This window comes from Podarcis cretensis, assembly GCF_951804945.1.
Source record: "Podarcis cretensis genome assembly, chromosome: 2".
Taxonomy (NCBI): domain Eukaryota; kingdom Metazoa; phylum Chordata; class Lepidosauria; order Squamata; family Lacertidae; genus Podarcis; species Podarcis cretensis.
In genome coordinates, this window is record NC_137171.1 from 112,323,042 (window position 1) to 112,342,591 (window position 19,550).

Consider the following 19,550-nt stretch of genomic DNA (forward strand, 5'->3'; position numbering starts at 1 on the left):
TTTACCACCATGCAAACTTATGAGTAGATTCTGGATTTGGGCTTTAAGGGATGCAAATATACAAACATACATTATTAACCTTCCCTGGTTTTTGCCAGGCTGCGCTAGAGAATTTGAATGGGAAAGTATCATAGAATCATAGAGTTGGAAGAGACCACAAGGGCCATCGAGTCCAACCCCCTGCCAAGCAGGAAACACCATCAGAGCACTCCTGACGTATGGTTGTCAAGCCTCTGCTTAAAGACCTCCAAAGAGTAGATTGAGAAAATATTAATTGGAGGGTCAAAGGCTTACAGGGGATTGTGATTATATAGACAAGCTGGCAGAAAACTCTCATGGTCAAAGGATTCAGGAAGAATAATAGCACAAAAGACAAACTTTCTAGACACACAAATACTTATCTCTTTATAACATAGGAGTTCTTGAAGCAAATTACAAAGGAGACACTCCTATACTGGATCGGACTCTTCCTTTCATGGCCAGAGAAGAAATGGATGTGGATTACAGGCTCTGGTTTTGCTCAGCATCTGTGAGTTGTTGTTGTTTTCTATTTAAAATAGAAATATTTGAGATTTCAGAGCTGAATTTGTCTGAGCGTTCAATGGAAGCTCTCAGTGGTGCACTGTTTCAGACTGTGTGACCAACTTCACCAGGGAGGGAGAGGTTGAAGCAGGGATAGCCAACATCAGGCATAGGCAAACTCAGCCTGCCAGATGTTTTGGGACTACAACTCCCATCATCCCTAGCTAACAGGACCAGTGGTCGGGGATGATGGGAGTTGTAGTCTCAAAACATCTGGAGGGCCGAGTTTGTCTATGCCTGGCCAACATGGTGCCATCCAAATGATGGCTGACTACAATCCCCATGCCCCCCCCAACAACCATTGGCCATGATGACTGGAGCTGATGGGAGTTGGAGTCCAACTACATCTGCAGGACAGCACATTGGCTGCCTCCAACGGTAGGAGGGAAGACAGAACTGGAGGAGAGAGAACGCTTCTTTGTTAGAAAGGGATGCCACAGCCTTGAACCCTGATGTCCCTTCCTGTCTCCTGCAGGTCCGAAAAGCCACCCCAAGATGGGGCAAAATACTGTGGAGGAATAAAGAGCGACACAATCACGCCTCACACCTGCAATGCCGTGTTTGGGTGGCTTTGCCAGAAAGAAGCCGTCTTAATATGATGTTCCCCTTGGTGCGTAATGGAACCTCGTCTAAACTATCGCAGAGAAAAAGGTTTCTGGTAAATAGCTAGAGGAACCCCAAAGGCAAGCTTCCCTCTCACATCTCCCCAGTCTGACATGGCTGCAGTTTTGTCTGAAGTCAGCGGAATATCAGAGCCTCTCAGAATTTCCCAACTCTGCTCACCTGGAGGGCAGGGAGAGAAACTTCCTCCCTTTCTAAAACTGGCTTGTTTTCAGACCGGAAAGAGCAGCAAGGAAGTCCTGAGGCCGGAAAGTCTCTTCAGGATTTTCCCACTCATGGGAGCAGCAAAGAGCTTAGCATCAGCACAGCAAGAGGAGAAAATATCTGGGATGAATTTAGGGACTAAATCAAATTGGTACATCAAAATAAATGAATGTATTCTTCAGAAACAGGAATGAAACCTTGTCTGTTTTGCCTGCCAACATGCCCACAAAGGATCTCAGGTTTCCAGAACTATCAGAGGGCAGGGAAGCAGTGACTGAGGGGAGGGGAAAACAAGGCCCAGACAAAACACATCTCTTCAAACACTATCCATTAGTGTGGATTATAACTTTCAGAAGACATCTGAAGGCAGCCCTGAATAGGGAGGTTTTCAATGTTTGACGTTTGTTGTGTTTTTATGTGTTGGAAGCCACCCAAAGTGGCTGGGGCAAGCCAGTTCGATGGGCAGGGTACAAATAATAACATGATTTATTGGTCTCTGTCCGGTTGAGGGTAAGACCAAACTCCATGCAGGCTTGGTGAGACTCTGTAGAACCCTGTTTTCGCTCCGGAACTTTCTCCACAAAGACACACTCTTTAAAGCTCAACCAGAGCAAACAGCAATCAATGGAAAACCTCAATTGCTGTTTGCTCCTATTCAACTTTAAAGAGCAGGTTTTCTCAGGACACACTCCAGAGCAAAAAATAAATAAAAAGGTGTTTATTGGGAAATGATCCATAATGAAATGGGGGGGAAATGTTTTAAAGTACTTCTCTCCCCCCCCCCCACCAAAAAAAGAGTCCTATCTGTTGGGGATAATTCAGACTGAAATTCCGAGGTGTCAAAAAAAGGTTATTTTATGTATGCCGCTACCGCGGCCCATGTTTCGTTAGCCCAAAAATGGAAAACGAGCGAAGTCCCAACTAAAGAATGACAACTTAAGTTGCCGAATATGTGCAGCTTCCAGATTCAACATATAGAATAAGAGAACAAGAAGAACATATGTTTAGAGAAGATTGGAACATGTTTATTGAATATATGGGAAATAACTGTGCACAGCTGAAAACGCTTGGCAGCATTGCGTGGACAGGCGGAGTCCCCCAAACCCTGGGCGGCCCCCGTGTGGAATAACGACTCAAGACAACGTGCTATGGGATTAAAATTGGCCACTTCATTACGTTTCAAATGTGGGTAGACCTTGGCTCAGGCATTGGGCGTTTATCCCTCCCGCTCCCCCACCGGGGATCTGGAGAACATTAGGGTTATCCAGAGTATGGAGGGGATGGGCTGGCTCTGGAGAACATATGTTCAAGCAGTGAGAGCCCGCCCCCGTTACACCGCGATCGCAGGGGAGAACAATGACAACCTCTCGGCGTACGGCTAAAGCCTCCCCTCGAAACAACCCATTTAACAGGGAACCCTGGTATCACCGCCGCAAAGAGAAGGGGGGTGGGTCACCACTACACGCCCACCCCCAGTTAGGAAAGATAGATTAAAGGATTCCGCCCAAGGCCTGATACCGCCAAAGTTGTGACGTTTTGCTACGGGAAAGGCAAACCTGCCAATGCATTCCTTTCCTGCCCTTCAACAGTGACCCTGATGTAGCAGCGCCTGTGTACCTGTGGAGAAAAGGTTAACCTGCAAAAGAAGGCTTAACTGAGGGTGGGTAGGGTGGGAGAAGCTCTGGAGCTGATTCCCGGGTAAGATCCTCCCCCTATTGTGTGGGTTTGTGGTGTTCTGGAGCCAAAGCATCCGAGTACCAAGGCATATGAGATCCAAGGTACGACTGTATACCAAATGAACCTCTTTCTGAGCTATAGAAGCACAGGTGTGTCTTGCTGAACTAGCCGGGAAATCTCTCCTCCTGCCAGTCCCTACCAGAGACCTACAGCCCAAGCTGTTTCTCACTTCTCCCCTCAGCCCTGCAGGCAGATTCTCTCCCTTTACCTCCTCAGATTCAGCTAGGACCACCAAGCCTTTGCCCACCAAGCCATTCCACCAGTCTTTGTGTTTTTAGGAAATAGGGATTATTTGCAACCTGAATCCCTTCATTTCACCTCAAGAGAACATTGCACCTCAAAAGTGTCTCGTGTTGCTTCTCCCATAACTTCAGCAAGCTTCGTCCAGAGCAGCCGTGCTCCCTGAGGGTCTCTCAGTGCAGCCCCCGCCCCCCAGCCAACAACCATGGGGTTCTCCCTATATCCTGCTCCTTCTTCCCAGAAAACCTTGTCAGACACAACTCCCTCTTCTGTTTACATCAGGCATAGGCAAACTTGGCCCTCCAGCTGTTTGGGGACTACAGCCAGGGCCATCTTAAGCATATCCGGCGCTGTGGTGCAAAAATCCCTGTGCCCCCCCCTTTCCCAGAGCTTTTTTTAGGGCTGTAGGAGGCGGGCAGTGGCTGGAGGGTGACTCCTCTGGCGGGAAGAGGCAGAGGCTGGACGCGGCGCCTCCAGGCTCAGCTGCCTGCTTTGTCCGCAATGTAGGAATCTTTCCCCAAAGTGGGTCTTGAACCCACAACACTGAGATTAATAATAATAATAATAATAATAATAATAATAATAATAATTTATTAATTGTACCAACTGACTGGGTTGCCCCAGCCACTCTGGCTTCCAGTAGAATATAAGAGAACACACCAAACGTCAGACATTATAGGACTGAGGGCTGCTGGCTTGGGTTTGTGGTGTTTTTTCGTTTTGTTTTTAATGTGACCTTCTGAGTTCTTTGTAGAACTCGTAAGCCACCTTGGGAATTATTAGATGGGAAGGTGAGGTATTAGCCTTCAAAATTACAGTGGTATCTCAGATTAAGAACTTAATTTGTTCCTGAGGTCCATTCTTAACCTGAAACTGTTCTTAACCTGAGGTACCACTTTAGCTAATGGGGCCTCCCGCTGCCCCTGCGCGATTTCTGTTCTCATCCTGAAGCAAAGTTCTTAACCCAAGGTACTATTTCTGGGTTAGCAGAGTCTGTAACTTGAAGCATATGCAACCTGAAGCGTCTGTAACCCGAGGTACCACTGTAATGTGTTTGTTTTTTCCTGCTATAGGTAGCACTTTTGCCCCGGGGGAAGGGAACATTGTGTTTTGTGAACCCAGAAGTCCTCCCTCCAAAGACTTTTCCTTTTTTTAATATTTTCTTTTATTAGTTTTACATAAAAGTTGTACACAACAAACATAACATTTTCAAAAATTAAGTAAAATTTTAGGGTTCTTTTAAAACATCAGACCTCCTTCCTTCCCTCCATTGGGTTCCATTTTTAAATTTTATTCCTGCATCTTTTACTGTAATCTATCTATTGTATAATCATAGGATCCAAAATTCATGTTACTTTACAAGTGTCATTGTAGATCAATTGAATAAATAAAAATAAACATTTCTGTAGTGATTATGATATATAGGCACAACTTTGTTAACATATTCAGAAACGTTTATCTGAGCGTACACTGTGGGTTTTTTTTCTTCACTTCTCGTTTTATGCAACTGTTACCTGTTGTATGTCTAAATGTAATTAAAAATTTAAAAAAATAAACATCGGGATAATTTTATTTAATTAAAAAATAAAAATAGAAGATTTGTTTTCAATCCCAGTGTGAGGGATTTACATCAGGAAACCACTGGGGGGCAGAGGAGGTGGTAACTGGGCTCTGGATATTCCCCCCCCCCCCCCCTCTCCAAGTTTCAAAAATAAAAAAAAACATTTTTTACACACACACAGAGAGAGAGAGAGAGAGAGAGAGAGAGAGAGAGAGAGAGAGGTTTACATTAAACCATAATCCATATCAGTACCTTTATGTGGTTCCCTGAACCCCCAGACTTCCCACCACCCCTCCTTTGGCTTCCAAAATTTATCTTCCTTTTTAAACTGCGTCTAATTGCATTTATACTAATTATTGTCCTTCACTGGAAGACCAGGCACCGAGAGAATAACAAATTTAATAGAGAACGGTGTAACTTTATAGACTATATTAAAGAACACTGTAAAAATCTAAAAACGTTTGCAGGATTGACATAGCACAAAGGATAAAAATGCCAGAGATTCTTTGAATAGGAAAGGTCCAAGTGTTAGATCAGCAAGTTACTGTATATTGGTCCATTGGAAAGATGGATTGGGCTGAAACAACCGCATGTTATTTCTTCACCTGTGCTTCGAAATACCTAGAGGATCAGAGTGTCTCTGAACCATGAAGGGGGCTAGGCGTTGTTTTCTAATGCCAATAATGGGGTTCCAGTTCTCTACTGACAGGAGACCTCTTTGGAGACATGAATCTCCAAAAGGATCGTGCAAGGGAACTGGGCGTGGAGAGTGCAGCTGAATGAGGCACAACTGTGAGCAGCGAGAAAATGATGACCCCCGTGAATCTGATTTCTTTGACGGCTCCACCCTTTCCAGCAATGCAGAAGTGAACCTGAAAGCAGAATCGCTCTGCGCCTTTTTCCTCAAGCGGCGCCTTGCGCAGAAGTGCCTTAGGACCAGCGCGCTCGCAGGCGACGTTCCTGCCGCCCCTGGGATCATGGCTTCCAGCCTGGTGGACGATCTGGTGTGCTCCGTCTGCCTCTCCCTCTTCCGCGATCCCCACGTACTGGATTGCGGCCACAACTTCTGCCTGGATTGCCTGAAGAGCTGCGCCCGCGATGGCTGGGGCAGAGGGATTTGCCCGGAGTGCCGCTACCCTTTCAAACTGCGGGAGGTCAGGCGCCACAGGGTTCTGGACAACCTCGCGGAAAAAGCGCGCAAGCTGCAGCTGGATGAGGAGCCCCAGGCAAGGGCCAGCTCAGCTGGCTCCTGCGAGGAGCACGAGGAGCCGCTCAAGCTCTTCTGTCGCCAGGATCGCGTCCCCATCTGCGTGATCTGCCGGGATCAGCCCGCGCATCGGGGCCACGAGTTCCTGCCGACCAAAGATGCTGTGAAATGCGCACAGGTCAGTGGCAAGATTCTGCTTTGGGGTTGAGTGGGCTGCGGGGAGCGGTGGGTGATCATAATGTGAGGACAGCCTTACAAAACCACAGGCTCGGTTTGACCTCGTTCAGCCCAGGCAGGCAAAGTGATTTGCAAGGGATGTTGGCTCAGAAAAATCAGACCAGGAATTCACAACCACGCAGGTCTGCTAAGGATTCTAACAGGCTTTGAAAACGTAGTTTTTGCGCTGCTTCAGAGCTGCGACAGCTTCACTGCTGCTTAACTGGATCGTGTTAGGGTAGTCCTTTTTTATATATAAAAAAGGTACATATAAAAAGTACATATAAAATAATTTTTATTATAAAAATCCAATATAAGCCACATTTTATCAATACCAAATTACAATTAAAATATCAATCAATTAAAAAGCCAATTACACATTTTACATGGAACACACACACCCCGCGCTAGATTTCAAGAAATGATAGTTTCATTTACAGTCATAGCACAGGTTAAAGATGCTTCAGGCTGCATTTTTTCGTACTGGAACAGGTTACTTCCAGGTTTCGGCAGTTGCGCATGCGCAGGAGGGCTAGATCGTGCTTTGCGCATGCCCAGAAGCACTGGATTGCAACCGCGCATGCGCAGAAGCGCCGCTGCACGTTGCAAACATGCATCCCACACGGATCACGTTCGCAACCTGAGCGTCCACTGTAATTCTGCATCATTTCAGTCTTAATCATAATCCTTTATACTGAGGGAAGAATTAAGTAACCCTGCTCTAAGAAGAGGGACGCGGGTGGTGCTGTGGGTTAAACCACAGAGCCTAGGACTTGCTGATCAGAAGGTCAGCAGTTCAAATCCCCGCCACGGGCTGAGCTCCTGTTGCTCGGTCCCTGCTCCTGCCAACCTAGCAGTTCGAAAGCATGTCAAAGTGCAAGTAGATAAATAGGTACTGCTCCAGAGGGAAGGTAAACAGCATTTCCGTGTGGTGCTCTGGTTCACCAGAAGCGGCTTAGTCATGCTGGCCACATGACCCGGAAGCTATACACTGGCTCCCTCGGCCAATAAGGTGAGATGAGCGCCGCAACCGCAGAGTCAGTCACGACTGGACCTAATGGTCAGGGGTCCTTTACCTTTACTGCTCTAAGAACAGCAGAAGATATTGTAAGAGCCACCCCAACTCATGGTGGATGAGTCACCAGGGTTGGGCTAACTCAAGTTACCAGAATAGTGCAGTAATTAGGAACTGAGGACTGAAGAAAATCTGCTTGCCTCAGCAGTCCTTGACACCAAAAAGCAGGCTGAACATCTGCAGGATGAAGCCACAAGACAACGCCTTCTTGCCTCATCAGAAATTGCAGAAGTCAGCAGAAAGGGAAGGGAGACTGTTGTCTACTCGCTTGCAAAATTGTGTGATCACACTCTGCACATGCTCTGGCGCCATGGAGGTTTGTTTGTGACATGGTATCAAAAGCAGCTCCAATCTGAGTTCAGGGCCCAGCCTTTGAGAGTTATCTCGCTGAAGCCAGCTGCGCAGCTTAATAAAGCAAGACTTTCCTCAAAGAACTCGTGTCTGTCTCATTGACTGGGGGAAAACCTGCAACAATGCAACAGCTACAACGCTTTTAACTTCCATTCATATTAATACATTTAATAATTTATATTTCTGCAAGTGAAGGTCTGTGTCCTTTATTATTCCTGTGCGTGATATTTATTTTAGATTTGTGTTTCTTTGTTTTGTCCATATTGTTTCTGTTTGTCTTTATAAAACTTTATATCCAGCGCTTTTTTTCCTGGGGGGTACGCAGGGGGACGCATACCTCTAAACAGTTTGTGAATCTTTTTACTTTTGTCCATTTACTTTAGTTATTTTTCCCTGATTTGAACTATAAAATAATGATTTTCTTGAGTCAAAATGAGAGTAACCCTAAACATTTTTCAAGGGGGGGAAAGCACTGATTATACCTTCATTCTCCCTGGTCTCCATCATGCCCTATGCAGCTAAGATGGTCCTAGCCTTTGCTCCACCTGGCGGAGCTAAGCAGCAGGGAGGGCAGTTCCACCTCGGCACATATTCCTCCTTGCTTCTGAAGCCTTCCTTCCTTCTTAACCTCTGTTGATTTCTCTGCTGCACAGATGGAGCTGAAGCCATACCTAAAGCCTCTGCAGGAGCGTCTAAAGGAGGCCAAAGAGGAGAAAATACACCAGAAGGAGGCAATTGGAGAGCTAAAGGTAAAGGAAAAGCAGTAAGGGATTGTGGGACTCCGCTTCTCCACACTTTTTGTGGTTTAAAGAGCATGCATTAACGTCCTTGTTTATAGCCCGCCCTTGAAATCCACTGTTGCCTACAGTAAAGTAAAAAATGCATGATAGAACAACTAATGCATTACAATTGTTTATTTATTTATACCTTGCCCACTCTGGGCGGCTCCCAACACAGTATTAAAAACACAATAAAACATCAAACATTAAAAACCTCCCTAAAGAGGGCTGCCTTCAGATATCTTCTAAAAGTCAGATAGTTGTTTATTTCCTTGACATCTGACGGGAGGGCATTCCACAGGGTGGGCGCCACCACCGAGAAGGCCCCCTGCCTGCTTCCCTGTAATATCACTTCTCGCAATGAGGGAACCGTCAGAAGGCCCTCAGACCTGGACCTTGGTGTCGGGGCTGGATGATGGGGGTGGAGACGCTCCTTCAGGTATACTGGGCCAAGGCCGTTTGGGGCCTTAAAGGTCAGCACCAACACTTTGAATTGTGTCCGGAAATAAGCCAAAAACAAACAAACCTGAAATCTGTGAAGACAACCTAAAAATGGTATAACATAACATTGGCCTGGGAATAACATAAGCTTGGCCTGGGAAATTTTTAAAAAGGTCTTCATCTGGCACTGGAAAGACACTGGACTCTAGGTGCCAGGACCAGACAAGCTTTTGTGGGGAAGTGTGTCAAAGCCAGGGCACCACCACTGAAAAGGCCCTGTCCCTGATAATCACAAGGTGCCCTGGTCTCAGGCTATGAAGGTTAAATTTCCATTTTTATGTTTCATAATATCCAGGCACAAGTTCTCCTGAGTAATACCGCCAGATGGGCGGGGTATAAATTAATTATCATCATCATCATCATCATCATCATTATTATTACTTTCCATAGGAACTTTTCTAATTCAAAATCTTCTTGATGGGACAAATCACCCTTTCGTTATGTTTGATTTTTGTTGCCTTGAATGCGTATCTGCTTTGTTTCTCGCTAGCACTAAAAATGAAATTAATTTGTTTGTGTGTGTGTGTTTCTCCCCACCACTTGCAGAGTTGTACCGAAGATATCATAAATCACATTTCCACAGGATTTGAATCCCTTCACCAGATCTTGGATGAGAAGGAGAAGGCTATTAGGAAGACAGTCCAGGAGAAGAAGAAGAAGAACTGGGGGGAAATGCAAGATGCCTTTTCGTGCCTGAAAAATGACATTTCTTCCCTGACTGAGATTATTAACAAGGTTAAAGCAGCGTTAGAAAGTACAGACCATGTGGCCTTTCTGAAGGTGAGACCAGCTCCGATCAGAGGCGTACCTGCAAAACACCATGCGGTCCAGTGGATGTGTGTGGTGATGTAGGACTGAAAATTCTTGGCCAAATAACAAGGTTCAATATAGCTAGACTAGATCTGGTTTAATATGGCTGCAGTTCCCAGAATTCATTGGGAAGAGAGGTTGATTGTTAAACTGCTTTGTGAGAGGCATAGGAGACTCTTAACAACTCTTCCAACTCGGGTGTTAGGCTCCATCCACAACAGCACTGTGGGTGGGATTCAATGAATGAGTCCCACTCCTGGAAGCCCGGGACGCGGGTGGCGCTGTGGGTTAAACCACAGAGCCTAGGACTTGCCGATCAGAAGGCTGGTGGTTCAAATCCCTGCGACGGGGTGAGCTCCCGTTGCTCGGTCCCTGCTCCTGCCAACCTAGCGGTTCAAAAGCACGTCAAAGTGCAAGTAGATATATAGGTACCGTTCCGGTGGGAAGGTAAACGGCGTTTCCGTGCGCTGCTCTGGTTTGCCAGAAGCAGCTTAGTCATGCTGGCCACATGACTCAGAAGCTTTACGCCAGCTCCCTCGGCCAGTAAAGCGAGATGAGCACCACAACCACAGAGTCATCCGCAACTGGACCTAATGGTCAGGGGTCCCTTTACCTTTACCTGGAAGCTCAGATAAGGACTCTTGCTGGTGCAAGAGGGCTTTCTCCCATGCGCCCTCTAAAAATGACTTGGGTGGTCAGGGGGAACCCCAGAATAGCACATGGGAGAAGGGGAGGGCAGATCGTTCATCTGTCACGCTAAAATGCTTGCGCTGATGGAACTGTCACCTTAGTGCAATGTTGAATTCTTCCTTGTGCCTATCTGTTTGCTAGTGCCAAAATTGTTTGGCTCCTTGAGAGCAAAGCGGGGGGTGGGGAGGCAGAAGGAAACCTCTTGGAGGGTCGATGAGGCCCACACACTGAGATTAGATATAAGTACAGGAGTCCCAGATCATGAAGGTCAAAAATCAACCCTTTGAACTGAGTCCAGAAACCGAATGGAAGCCAGAGAAGGCAAGAGAATGAGGTGCTTATACCATCCGAATCCAGCAGACATGCTTGGCATCACATTCCAGTTGTTTCCAGAACACCTTTAAGGGCATGCCCAGCATGAGGCATTTGACTAGAGTAACCCAAACAGGATGTCACCAAATCCTGGATCACTTCTTGGCAAACCATGAGGAGTTCCTTGCCAAAACTAGGGTCTCTTTTTACTATTTTCAGTTTACCCTTTTTTGCCAGTTAGATGTTGTTTGAGGAAATGATAATAATAGCCATATTTTATGGTGGTGGTGGTGACCTGGCTGCCACATTTATTTCTTAATTATTTTCTTTAGAGCACTTGTACCCTGCTCTTCAGCCAAGAAGGCTCCCAGAGGAGTTTACATAGTCAAAACAAAACAGTCCCTACCCACAACACAAAAGGAAAAAGGGATAGGGAGGGAAGAGGAGAATAAAAAGCAAAACGCAGGCGCCTATTTCCAAACGGTTGTTCCTATAATGACCAGCTGGCACAGTTCCGGGGCAGGAGTAGTAGTAGTTTGGATTTGATATCCCGCCTTTCACTCCCTTTAAGGAGTCTCAAAGCGGCTGACATTCTCCTTTCCCTTCCTCCCCCACAACAAACACTCTGTGAGGTGAGTGGGGCTGAGAGACTTCAAAGAAGTGTGACTGGCCCAAGGTCACCCAGCAGTTGCATGTGGAGGAGCGGAGACTCGAACCCGGTTCCCCAGATTACGAGACTACCGCTCTTAACCACTACACCACACTGGCTCTCAGGAGGTTCCGGGTGGAGCTGGGCTTCCAGCAAATCTTCCAATGTCTCCTGCTGTGGCAGTCTGATCGAACAGCTGCTCCCAGGTGACATCTGAAGCGAGAGGAAGCCCTTTCTAGTCATTCTTTCAAATTGACTGTGAAGATGCTGTAAATCAATACACTAAGCTTGTTTATCTTTCATGTAGGACTTCCAGGAGCTGATGAAGCAGTAAGTGTCTGGAATTCATTCTTGTGTGGCACCTCTGTGGTTCCCTTCTTTGACATTCCTTGCGTCCTTGGTTTCACCTGGTGGCAGGTGTGGATGTGTGGCTTTTTCAGCCCAAGAGCAACATTCATTTTGGGGCAACCGTCTGTGGCTACATCCCAGTGACAGGCAGAGCCAGAGGCAAAATCAGACAGGGCATCAATAAATGCAAAATGACCTCCAGGGCTGAGGTTTCCCACCTCTGGTTTGGCCCCTTAGTCCTCATCCCCAACTGAACGCAGCTCAGTTTTTTAAAAAGACCATTTTCCTGTATTCACATTACTCTCCCATCTACATAGTCTATGGTGCGGAATCATTGCTTTTCCACAATCGGGTGGGCCTGAAATTAAAATGGCGGCTCCATGCAGCACTTAACATAGCTCTAACATAATGTCAAGTATCTTCCACCTGGCCGAAAGCCTCCTTTCAAATTTATTCTGATGGAACACCTGTCAAGCCACAAACGTTGATCATCCAGGTTGCTCTGGCTTAGTTGAAAGATGTGGTTTCTCTTTGAAAGTTAGTGGCCTCTCCCACCAGTTGTAGGGCTTGCCACAGATCAGCCTGGCCTCATTTTTTGGGCGGGGGGAACATCCTGTTAGGAGCAACAAGCAGGGGCAGTGGGGCAGATCATCCTTTCCCAGTAAACGGGCGCTTCTTGTTTTCTCAGAGCCAAAGACTCAATAGAGGAGGAGGAAAACAAAGATGACAAGAATGCAGCTGAAGAGAAAGATCAGAAGGCTGATGAAGAACAGGGTGAAAGTAGTGAAAGTAGTGAAGAGAAGGAGGAACATTCTAGAGATGATGAGAAAAATGTGGTGCCAGTGTTTCCATCTCTCAAGAAATTCAAAGTGGCATTGGATTTTGAAGCTTGGGGGAAACTGTTGCAAGGTTTCGAACCCACGGAAGAGAACTGATCTCACTCTGCATTCTCACACTGTACAGAGTGTAAGTTTTCTCACTCTGCCTTTACGCATTACACTCAGAGGGAGGGAGCTGTACCATACTGCATAGGGCAGCATAAGGGAGAGGGTGTCCCAGCTGTGTATTTAGAGGGGGAAAGACTTTTGTGTGGTTTTTAAATATAATTTTTATTAGTCTTCCATTTAATAATATATAATCACATCATTGCTATCCACTTTACCTCTCTGGCTCTTTTGAGCCTACAGACTTCCTTCCCTCCCAGCTCACAGCTTTCAAAGTAAACCTTTATATCACTGCATTTTATACATTTCCCAGTTCTGATTAGCTCATTACAAAAGTCACTGAAATTTATGTTAAAATAAAAAGGGGGAAAATTCTTCACTACGAGTCTTCAGACAACCCTGCTAGTGATGTTAATTGCTTACAGTAATTTTTCAGATATCGTATAAATTTACTCCCGTCCTTTTGGAATACTTGATCTTGCTGGTTTCGGATCTTCCTGTCAGCTTTGCCAATTCCACAAAGTCCATCATCTGCCACTCTTCTTTTGTTGGCAGTACTTGTTGTTTCCATTTTGGGGCTAAGAGAATTCTTGCCGCTGTTGTTGCGTACATAAACAGTCTTTTATCTTCCTTTGGTATCTCTCTTCACCCACTGTACCAGAAAATAAAACTTTTGAACTCTCATTCTTGGTCTGGTTATATGTCCATATATTCCCTTGCAAAAAGAAAAAGAAGACCACAGGCTGTTATTTAAAGTGCACAAACCAGTTCCGATCCCCAAACTAGGGCCTAACACACACACATGTAACCCTGCTGATACCGCTGCTGTAAACTGTTTATAGTGATTTAATTTTCAGTATTAAGCACTACTGTATACAAATGGATTTGGGATAGACAAAGGAAAGCACCAGGTCTTTTTTTTCCCCCAGGGGGAACTCACAGGAACTCAGTCCCAACACCTCTCAGGTGGGCGCCATTACCATTCTTAGAGAATGAGGGAGGTGTTCGTGGTGAGTTGCGGCACCTCTTTTTCTAGAAAAAAATAGCACTGCACAGCATGTAGTTAAACTAACAGAGTTCCTGATGGGCCACCCATGCGGATGCCTTTAAAAGAAGATTAGGTGGACTCATTGGGAGAAGAAGGCTATCAATGGCTACAGATAACGACAACTGTGTTTTTCCTTCAGTGCTGGAGGCAGTACGCCTCTGAACGCCAGCTGTCAGGAAACACAAGTGTAACTTAAGCAATAACAGGCAACACGTGGCTAATATACTAAAAAAATCAATATTGTATGAACAAAATTAGAGAAGGCAGTCAGTCAATATGATAGAGGCAAACAAGCCTTTCAATAGTCCCGATCCTGTAATCATGCAATAATAGAAGCTCCAAGCGTAGCAATTCTTAAACAGAGAATATGTAATGTAAACACAGAAAATAACCGTCTATCACTGTTGCATGAACAAAATTAGACAATATAGTCCATTGGTATTGATAGAGGCAAAAAATGTAGAATGGTCCTAACAGGTACATCAAGTAGCATAAGATTAGCACTCACAAAGAAACTTAGAAAGCTGATACTGGGGGCCAAACCCTAGAAGATGAAGAAGAGAAGCGTTTGGATTTGATATCCCGCTTTATCACTACCTGAAGGAGTCTCAAAGCGGCTCACATTCTCCTTTCCCTTCCTCCCCCACAACAAACACTCTGTGAGGTGAGTGGGGCTGAGAGACTTCAGAGAAGTGTGACTGGCCCAAGGTCACCCAGCAGCTGCACGTGGAGGAGCGGAGAAGTGAGCCCGGTTCACCAGATTACAAATCTACTGCTCTTAGACACTACACCACACTGACCCCACTAAACCACCACAGAGGCATTAAATAGGCCATCCCAAGAGTGCTGAGTCATGTACAAATTCAGAAAATTTAAAGATACAGAATCCAACAATTAATGCAGTGGAAACAAAGTCTAATTCCGTGTTCAAACCCCCAGGATACAGGGATTTGAATAAGAAAATTAATTTAGTTTCTTGTTGGTGTAGTAATCTTACGTAATCTCTCCTCATCCCTAGTTGTTTCTGATTTACCCAAAGAACCATGTAAACAAGGTCCATGTCTCTCTGGTGGTGTGTCACAAAATGCTCTACGAGTGGTGCATCCATAACTCAATTTCTAATGCGGGAACGATGCTCCCCTATCCGAACACCGACCGCTCGTGTGGTTGATTCAGTATAGAGTTGATTGCACAGGCATCTCATTAGATATACAACATCTTTAGTCTGGCAGGTGCTGAAATGACGGAAACCCAAGTGGGCAGAGTGGTGAAGTTGCATTTGGGCCCTGCTCAAAGGCTTCTCCATCTGGCTGGCCACTGTGATAACAGAGTGCTACACTAGACAGGCCATTGGCCATTGAACCAGAAGTGTTCCTCCTTAGGTTCTTATGGCCTCTCAAGCACCACTAGCCTCCATGGGTAAGATGGCCCTAACTACAGCTCCCATCATCCCTAGCTAACAGGACCAGTGGTCAGGGATGATGGGAATTGTAGTCCCAAAACAGCTGGAGGGCCGAGTTTGCCTATGCCTGGTTGACATCATCACCCCTTGTCACCCTCTGTTTCAAAAGGCCCTTTTCCCTGTGGTGTCATCGTGCCCCCTGTAACCCTGGCAACCCCCATTTCACAGATTCAATGACCTTCCCTTGAGGGGCTCATGACTGGCCCTCAGCACCATTGGTTCTTCAATGACTCGCGCCCCCCCCCCCCAAGTAAACCATCACCAGACTAGCCTCCTAAGAACAACTAAATTCAGGAATTTATCCCTTAGTTTCTAATCCTTTACGGAATCTAGGTGTTTGGGAGCTCTTTCCCCCCGCCCCCAACGACCCTATAACAATATTTTACAGTAATATGTATTGCTGAATTTTGTTTCTCAAAATGTGGAGTTTTATCATTACATTCAGTGTGGAAATTTTATCTTTGTGCCATTGGCCACTGAACCAGCAGTGTTCCTCCGTAGGTTCTTACGACCTCTCATGCCAAGGCTGAGGATTGGCACTGCCAGCTGCCTGCCAAGGCCTCCTAGCCTTGGCTGTGCAGCTTCCCCACTTGTGTTCACCCGCTCAGCTTGTTTCCTACTCTCGTGTAGGACCCTGGCAGAGACACATGCCCGACTGGCATGTTCTCTCCCTCCTGGTCGATTGGGAGCTTCAAAAGCTTTCTTCAGCCCGAACGTCACAGCGACTGATACCAAGAAGCATCAGCACACTCAGGGATCCGCAGAGTATTCACAGTTTGCATAACAGAACTCAGTAGCTCAACATTGGCTAATCTGCGTTTATTTACATATAATACACTCGGAGCATTCTGACTTAGCTCCTTCCTCTTTCTCATCAGGCAGAAAAGAGAGAGAGAACAAAGGACAATAGTCCCACTTCATGGAACACAGTAACATAAGCATCCTGTCTCCGTCATTTCCCACACTGTGGAATGAAAACATACACCGTTATATGATAGACAACAATCTCATGACTGCAAACACGGAGCAGGAATCCCAACAGCCTTCTCCCTTCCACCCTCAGCAACACTGGACACCTAGGCCCAGAGTGAGAGGGCAAGCAAGCAAGCATGCGGCCGCTGTGGATTCTTTGAGGGGGGTTCATAACTGCTTCAAACGTCTGTGGTGGACGTTATTGATACTATAATCAATATGGGAAAATGTGCAAGTGAAAACGTCCATCCCCCCCACCAACAAGAACCTGGGGAGCTATAGTTTGTTAAGGATGCTAAGGGTTGTTAGGAGACCGTTAACGAACTACAATGCTAAATGCAGGAATATCCAGAGCACCCCCAACAGATAGCTGTCTTATCTTCTATGACTCTTGGGACAGCTCAGTCATGAGACTCTTAATCACAGGTTCATGAGTTCAAGCCCCATACAGGGCAAAAGATTCCAGGACTTTTTTCTTTCTTTCAAAAACCAGCACTGGTTCTCTGCTTGAAATCCTTCACCAGGTGTATCTACCACCCCTCTAAGTACAACTGGCTCCATTGCTGAACTGCTGTTGCAATCGGTCAAGAGGGTTCTCCTACTGGTTCTCCCCCCACCCCAAATCTACCATCCAGAATCTGCAGCCACACTCTGAGGATACAGATTTCACACAGCTAAAATGAAACTGAATGTTCTAAGGCAGTGTTCCAGAATCTGATGCCTATCAGGTGTTTTGGACTACAATTCCCATCAGCCCCTGCCAGCAGTGCAATGGGAGGCCCCCAAGCTAAGGAAGGCTCACCTTTACTCTGAGGTAAGCCCTACTGGAATCCATAGGATTGACTCTGGAAGAAGAGCAGTTAGGACAGCAGCCTTAACATTAAAAAGAGATATTTTGCAATCTGCTTACAAGCCTATTCTGACATTAAGCCGGGTATCTTCAATGCATAGGGTTGGGGAATAAGTCACAATGTGTTAGTGTTTAAAGTCTCGCTCCTTTCCTTTGTTATTTTAGCTTTAGGTTTTTTGGTTTGGGTTTTTTTGGGAGGGGTATTAATATTTTATTTAAAAGATTTCAATTAAAAAGCAATAAAGTGATGCAAAGGAAAAAGAAAAGAAAAATGAAAAGGCCCAGAAAATTGTAGGGAAAAGGGCCAATATATGAAAATATACAACATACACAAAATATTTTAGCCTTGGGGACCTTGCCTTATTTGAGAAAAATGATCTCTACGAAATGGTCAGCCAGCTCGCTGGTCGGAGCAATGGAATGTTGCCAAATGCAAACAGAGACAGGGCTCCTGTGCCTTTAAAAGTGTTAAGTTGTGGGTTGACATAGCAGACGACACAGCGATTTCTCCAAAGCAGCTCTTTATTTTGTAAGCTGGAATAGAACTGACTAGCAAGCAGCTCAGCCGGCCTGCTTTTATAGGCAGCCGGCTGTCAACATTGTAGCAACAACACCCAGAGTTTCCCGCCTAAAATAACTGACATGGACCTGAGTGAAAACTATCTACAGTATCCTCCTGCTGATCCCAGGGTGAAACTTCACTACATAACACCCCTTCCCACCGAGATAAGGCGTTAGTTACAATCGTAATGGTTTCCTTATATACAGCACTACGCATGATGGTTCAATTAGGCACAAAAACATATCGGTTACATTTCCCATACTTAGACCAACAGTGATACATGTCCAACAACATAGTCCTTTAAATAAGTTGGGCGCTTGGAAACTCTGCCAGACCGCCGGGGACTGGTAGCCAAGTCCGGAGGGCCACACAGTTCTTGCTGAGGCTGTGGTGCGACCCTAGGTGGCGTTGGAACCAAATCCCCTGGATCCGCTGCTGTGGGTGGAGCCTCCGCAAGTGGAGTGGTCTGAGTCTGTGGTAAGTCTGGCAGACCCTCTGAAGTGGCTTGGTTCGGCTCCACGCTGGCAGTTTGCGAGGGAGGTGTAGGTGGGGCCTCGCCATCTGTAAGTGTCTCTTCTGGAGCCACAGGCACAGTTGGGGGCACCACGGTAGTGTCCAAGTCCCCAACCCTGCGCCTAAGCTGGTCTATGTGCCGGTGCCACAAGCATCCGTCTTCGAGTGCCACCTGGTACGAGCGAGGTCCAGTGACTCCCACTACTGTGGCTGGTACCCAAGGAATGTCCCCCACATAGTTCCGGGCAAAGACCTGGTTTCCTGGGACAAATGACCGTGGCGCGTTGGCACAGCCTGGGGGTTCAGCCACGGCAAAGTCCGGGTGCAGCCGGTCGAGCGGTGACCTGAGGCGGCGGCCCATAAGCAGTTCAGCAGGACTCCGCCCTGTGGCCGCATGAGGGGTGATGTGTTGCACAAACAAGTATTTGGCGACCCGCTCGTGCCAGTCTCCCCGGTCCAGGCGCGCCAGTGCCTCTTTTGCCGAGCGCACCATTCTCTCCGCTTGCCCGTTGCAAACAGGCCTCGCAGCACCCGGATGACGGCTTCGGTAGTGGTGGAGGGCATCAGGGCCACCTCCAGCCATTTGGAAATAGGCATCCACCACTACCATAAAGGTCTGGCCATGAAAGGGGCCAGCCAGATCGATGTGCACCCTCAACCAGGGTGTCTTTGGCGTCTCCCAGGTGTGTCCCTTACTTGCCGGTGGTGCAGGCCTTGACTCTTGGCACGCTTGACAGGCGGACACCCAGGCAGTGATGGCATCGTCCATATTAGGCCACCAGACGTAACACCGAGCCAAAGCCTTCATTTTGACAATTCCCAGGTGGCCAACGTGCAGAGCCTCCAGGATGCGCTGACGGAGTCCCTGGGGAATCACGACGCGGTCTCCCCACAGCAGACAGCCGCAATGAGCCGAGAGTTCATGTTGTCTGGTTGCGAAGGGCTGGAACTCCGATGCAAAAGGCCCTTGTGGCCACCCCCTCCACACCCAGTTGAGCACCCGGCTGATGGTGCGATCCTGGGCAGACGCGGAGGCCACAGTGGCAGCCGATACAGGCGCTGCCGGAAGATCCTCAATCAGGAGGAGCGATGAAGCTGGAGCTGGGTCTTCCACAAATGCTGGAAGAGGGCAACGGCTGAGGGCGTCGGCATGGCCCATCGATTTCCCCGGGCGATGGACGAGCCGGTAGTGGTAGGCAGCCAGGAAAACAGTCCATCACAGCATGCGTGGCGAGAGGACCGGTGGAGTTGGACGATCACCGGCGAGGAGGCCCAGGAGTGGCTTGTGGTCAGTGATGAGGTCAAAAGTCGTGCCA

At 46.9% G+C, this 19,550-nt stretch overlaps 1 protein-coding gene and 1 long non-coding RNA gene across 2 annotated transcripts; both read left to right on the top strand.

The window, feature by feature from the left end:
• The first annotated feature begins 287 nt into the window (after nt 1-287).
• LOC307209181 lies at nt 288-2,154 on the top strand. The gene is made up of 2 exons (XR_013835387.1): nt 288-529; nt 1,058-2,154. It is a non-coding gene; the product is annotated as an uncharacterized lncRNA (long non-coding RNA).
• Nucleotides 2,155-5,599: 3,445 nt separating this feature from the next.
• On the top strand, nt 5,600-13,511 carry LOC307208807 (nuclear factor 7, brain-like). Its single transcript, XM_079963781.1, has 5 exons — nt 5,600-6,330; nt 8,448-8,543; nt 9,621-9,854; nt 11,843-11,865; nt 12,572-13,511. The coding sequence occupies exons 1-5, from the start codon at nt 5,725-5,727 to the stop codon at nt 12,816-12,818; spliced, it is 1,206 nt and encodes a 401-aa protein (XP_079819907.1). The 5' UTR covers nt 5,600-5,724; the 3' UTR covers nt 12,819-13,511.
• Nucleotides 13,512-19,550: the final 6,039 nt, after the last annotated feature.

Excerpts from the sequence above, each read along its gene's own strand:
- LOC307208807 (XM_079963781.1), top strand. The coding sequence starts at position 5,725 with ATGAGGCACAACTGTGAGCAGCGAGAAAATGATGACCCCCGTGAATCT. Across the intron at positions 6,331-8,447 it reads ATGCTGTGAAATGCGCACAG|ATGGAGCTGAAGCCATACCT; the intron begins GTCAGTGGCAAG and ends TCTGCTGCACAG. Across the intron at positions 8,544-9,620 it reads AGGCAATTGGAGAGCTAAAG|AGTTGTACCGAAGATATCAT; the intron begins GTAAAGGAAAAG and ends CACCACTTGCAG.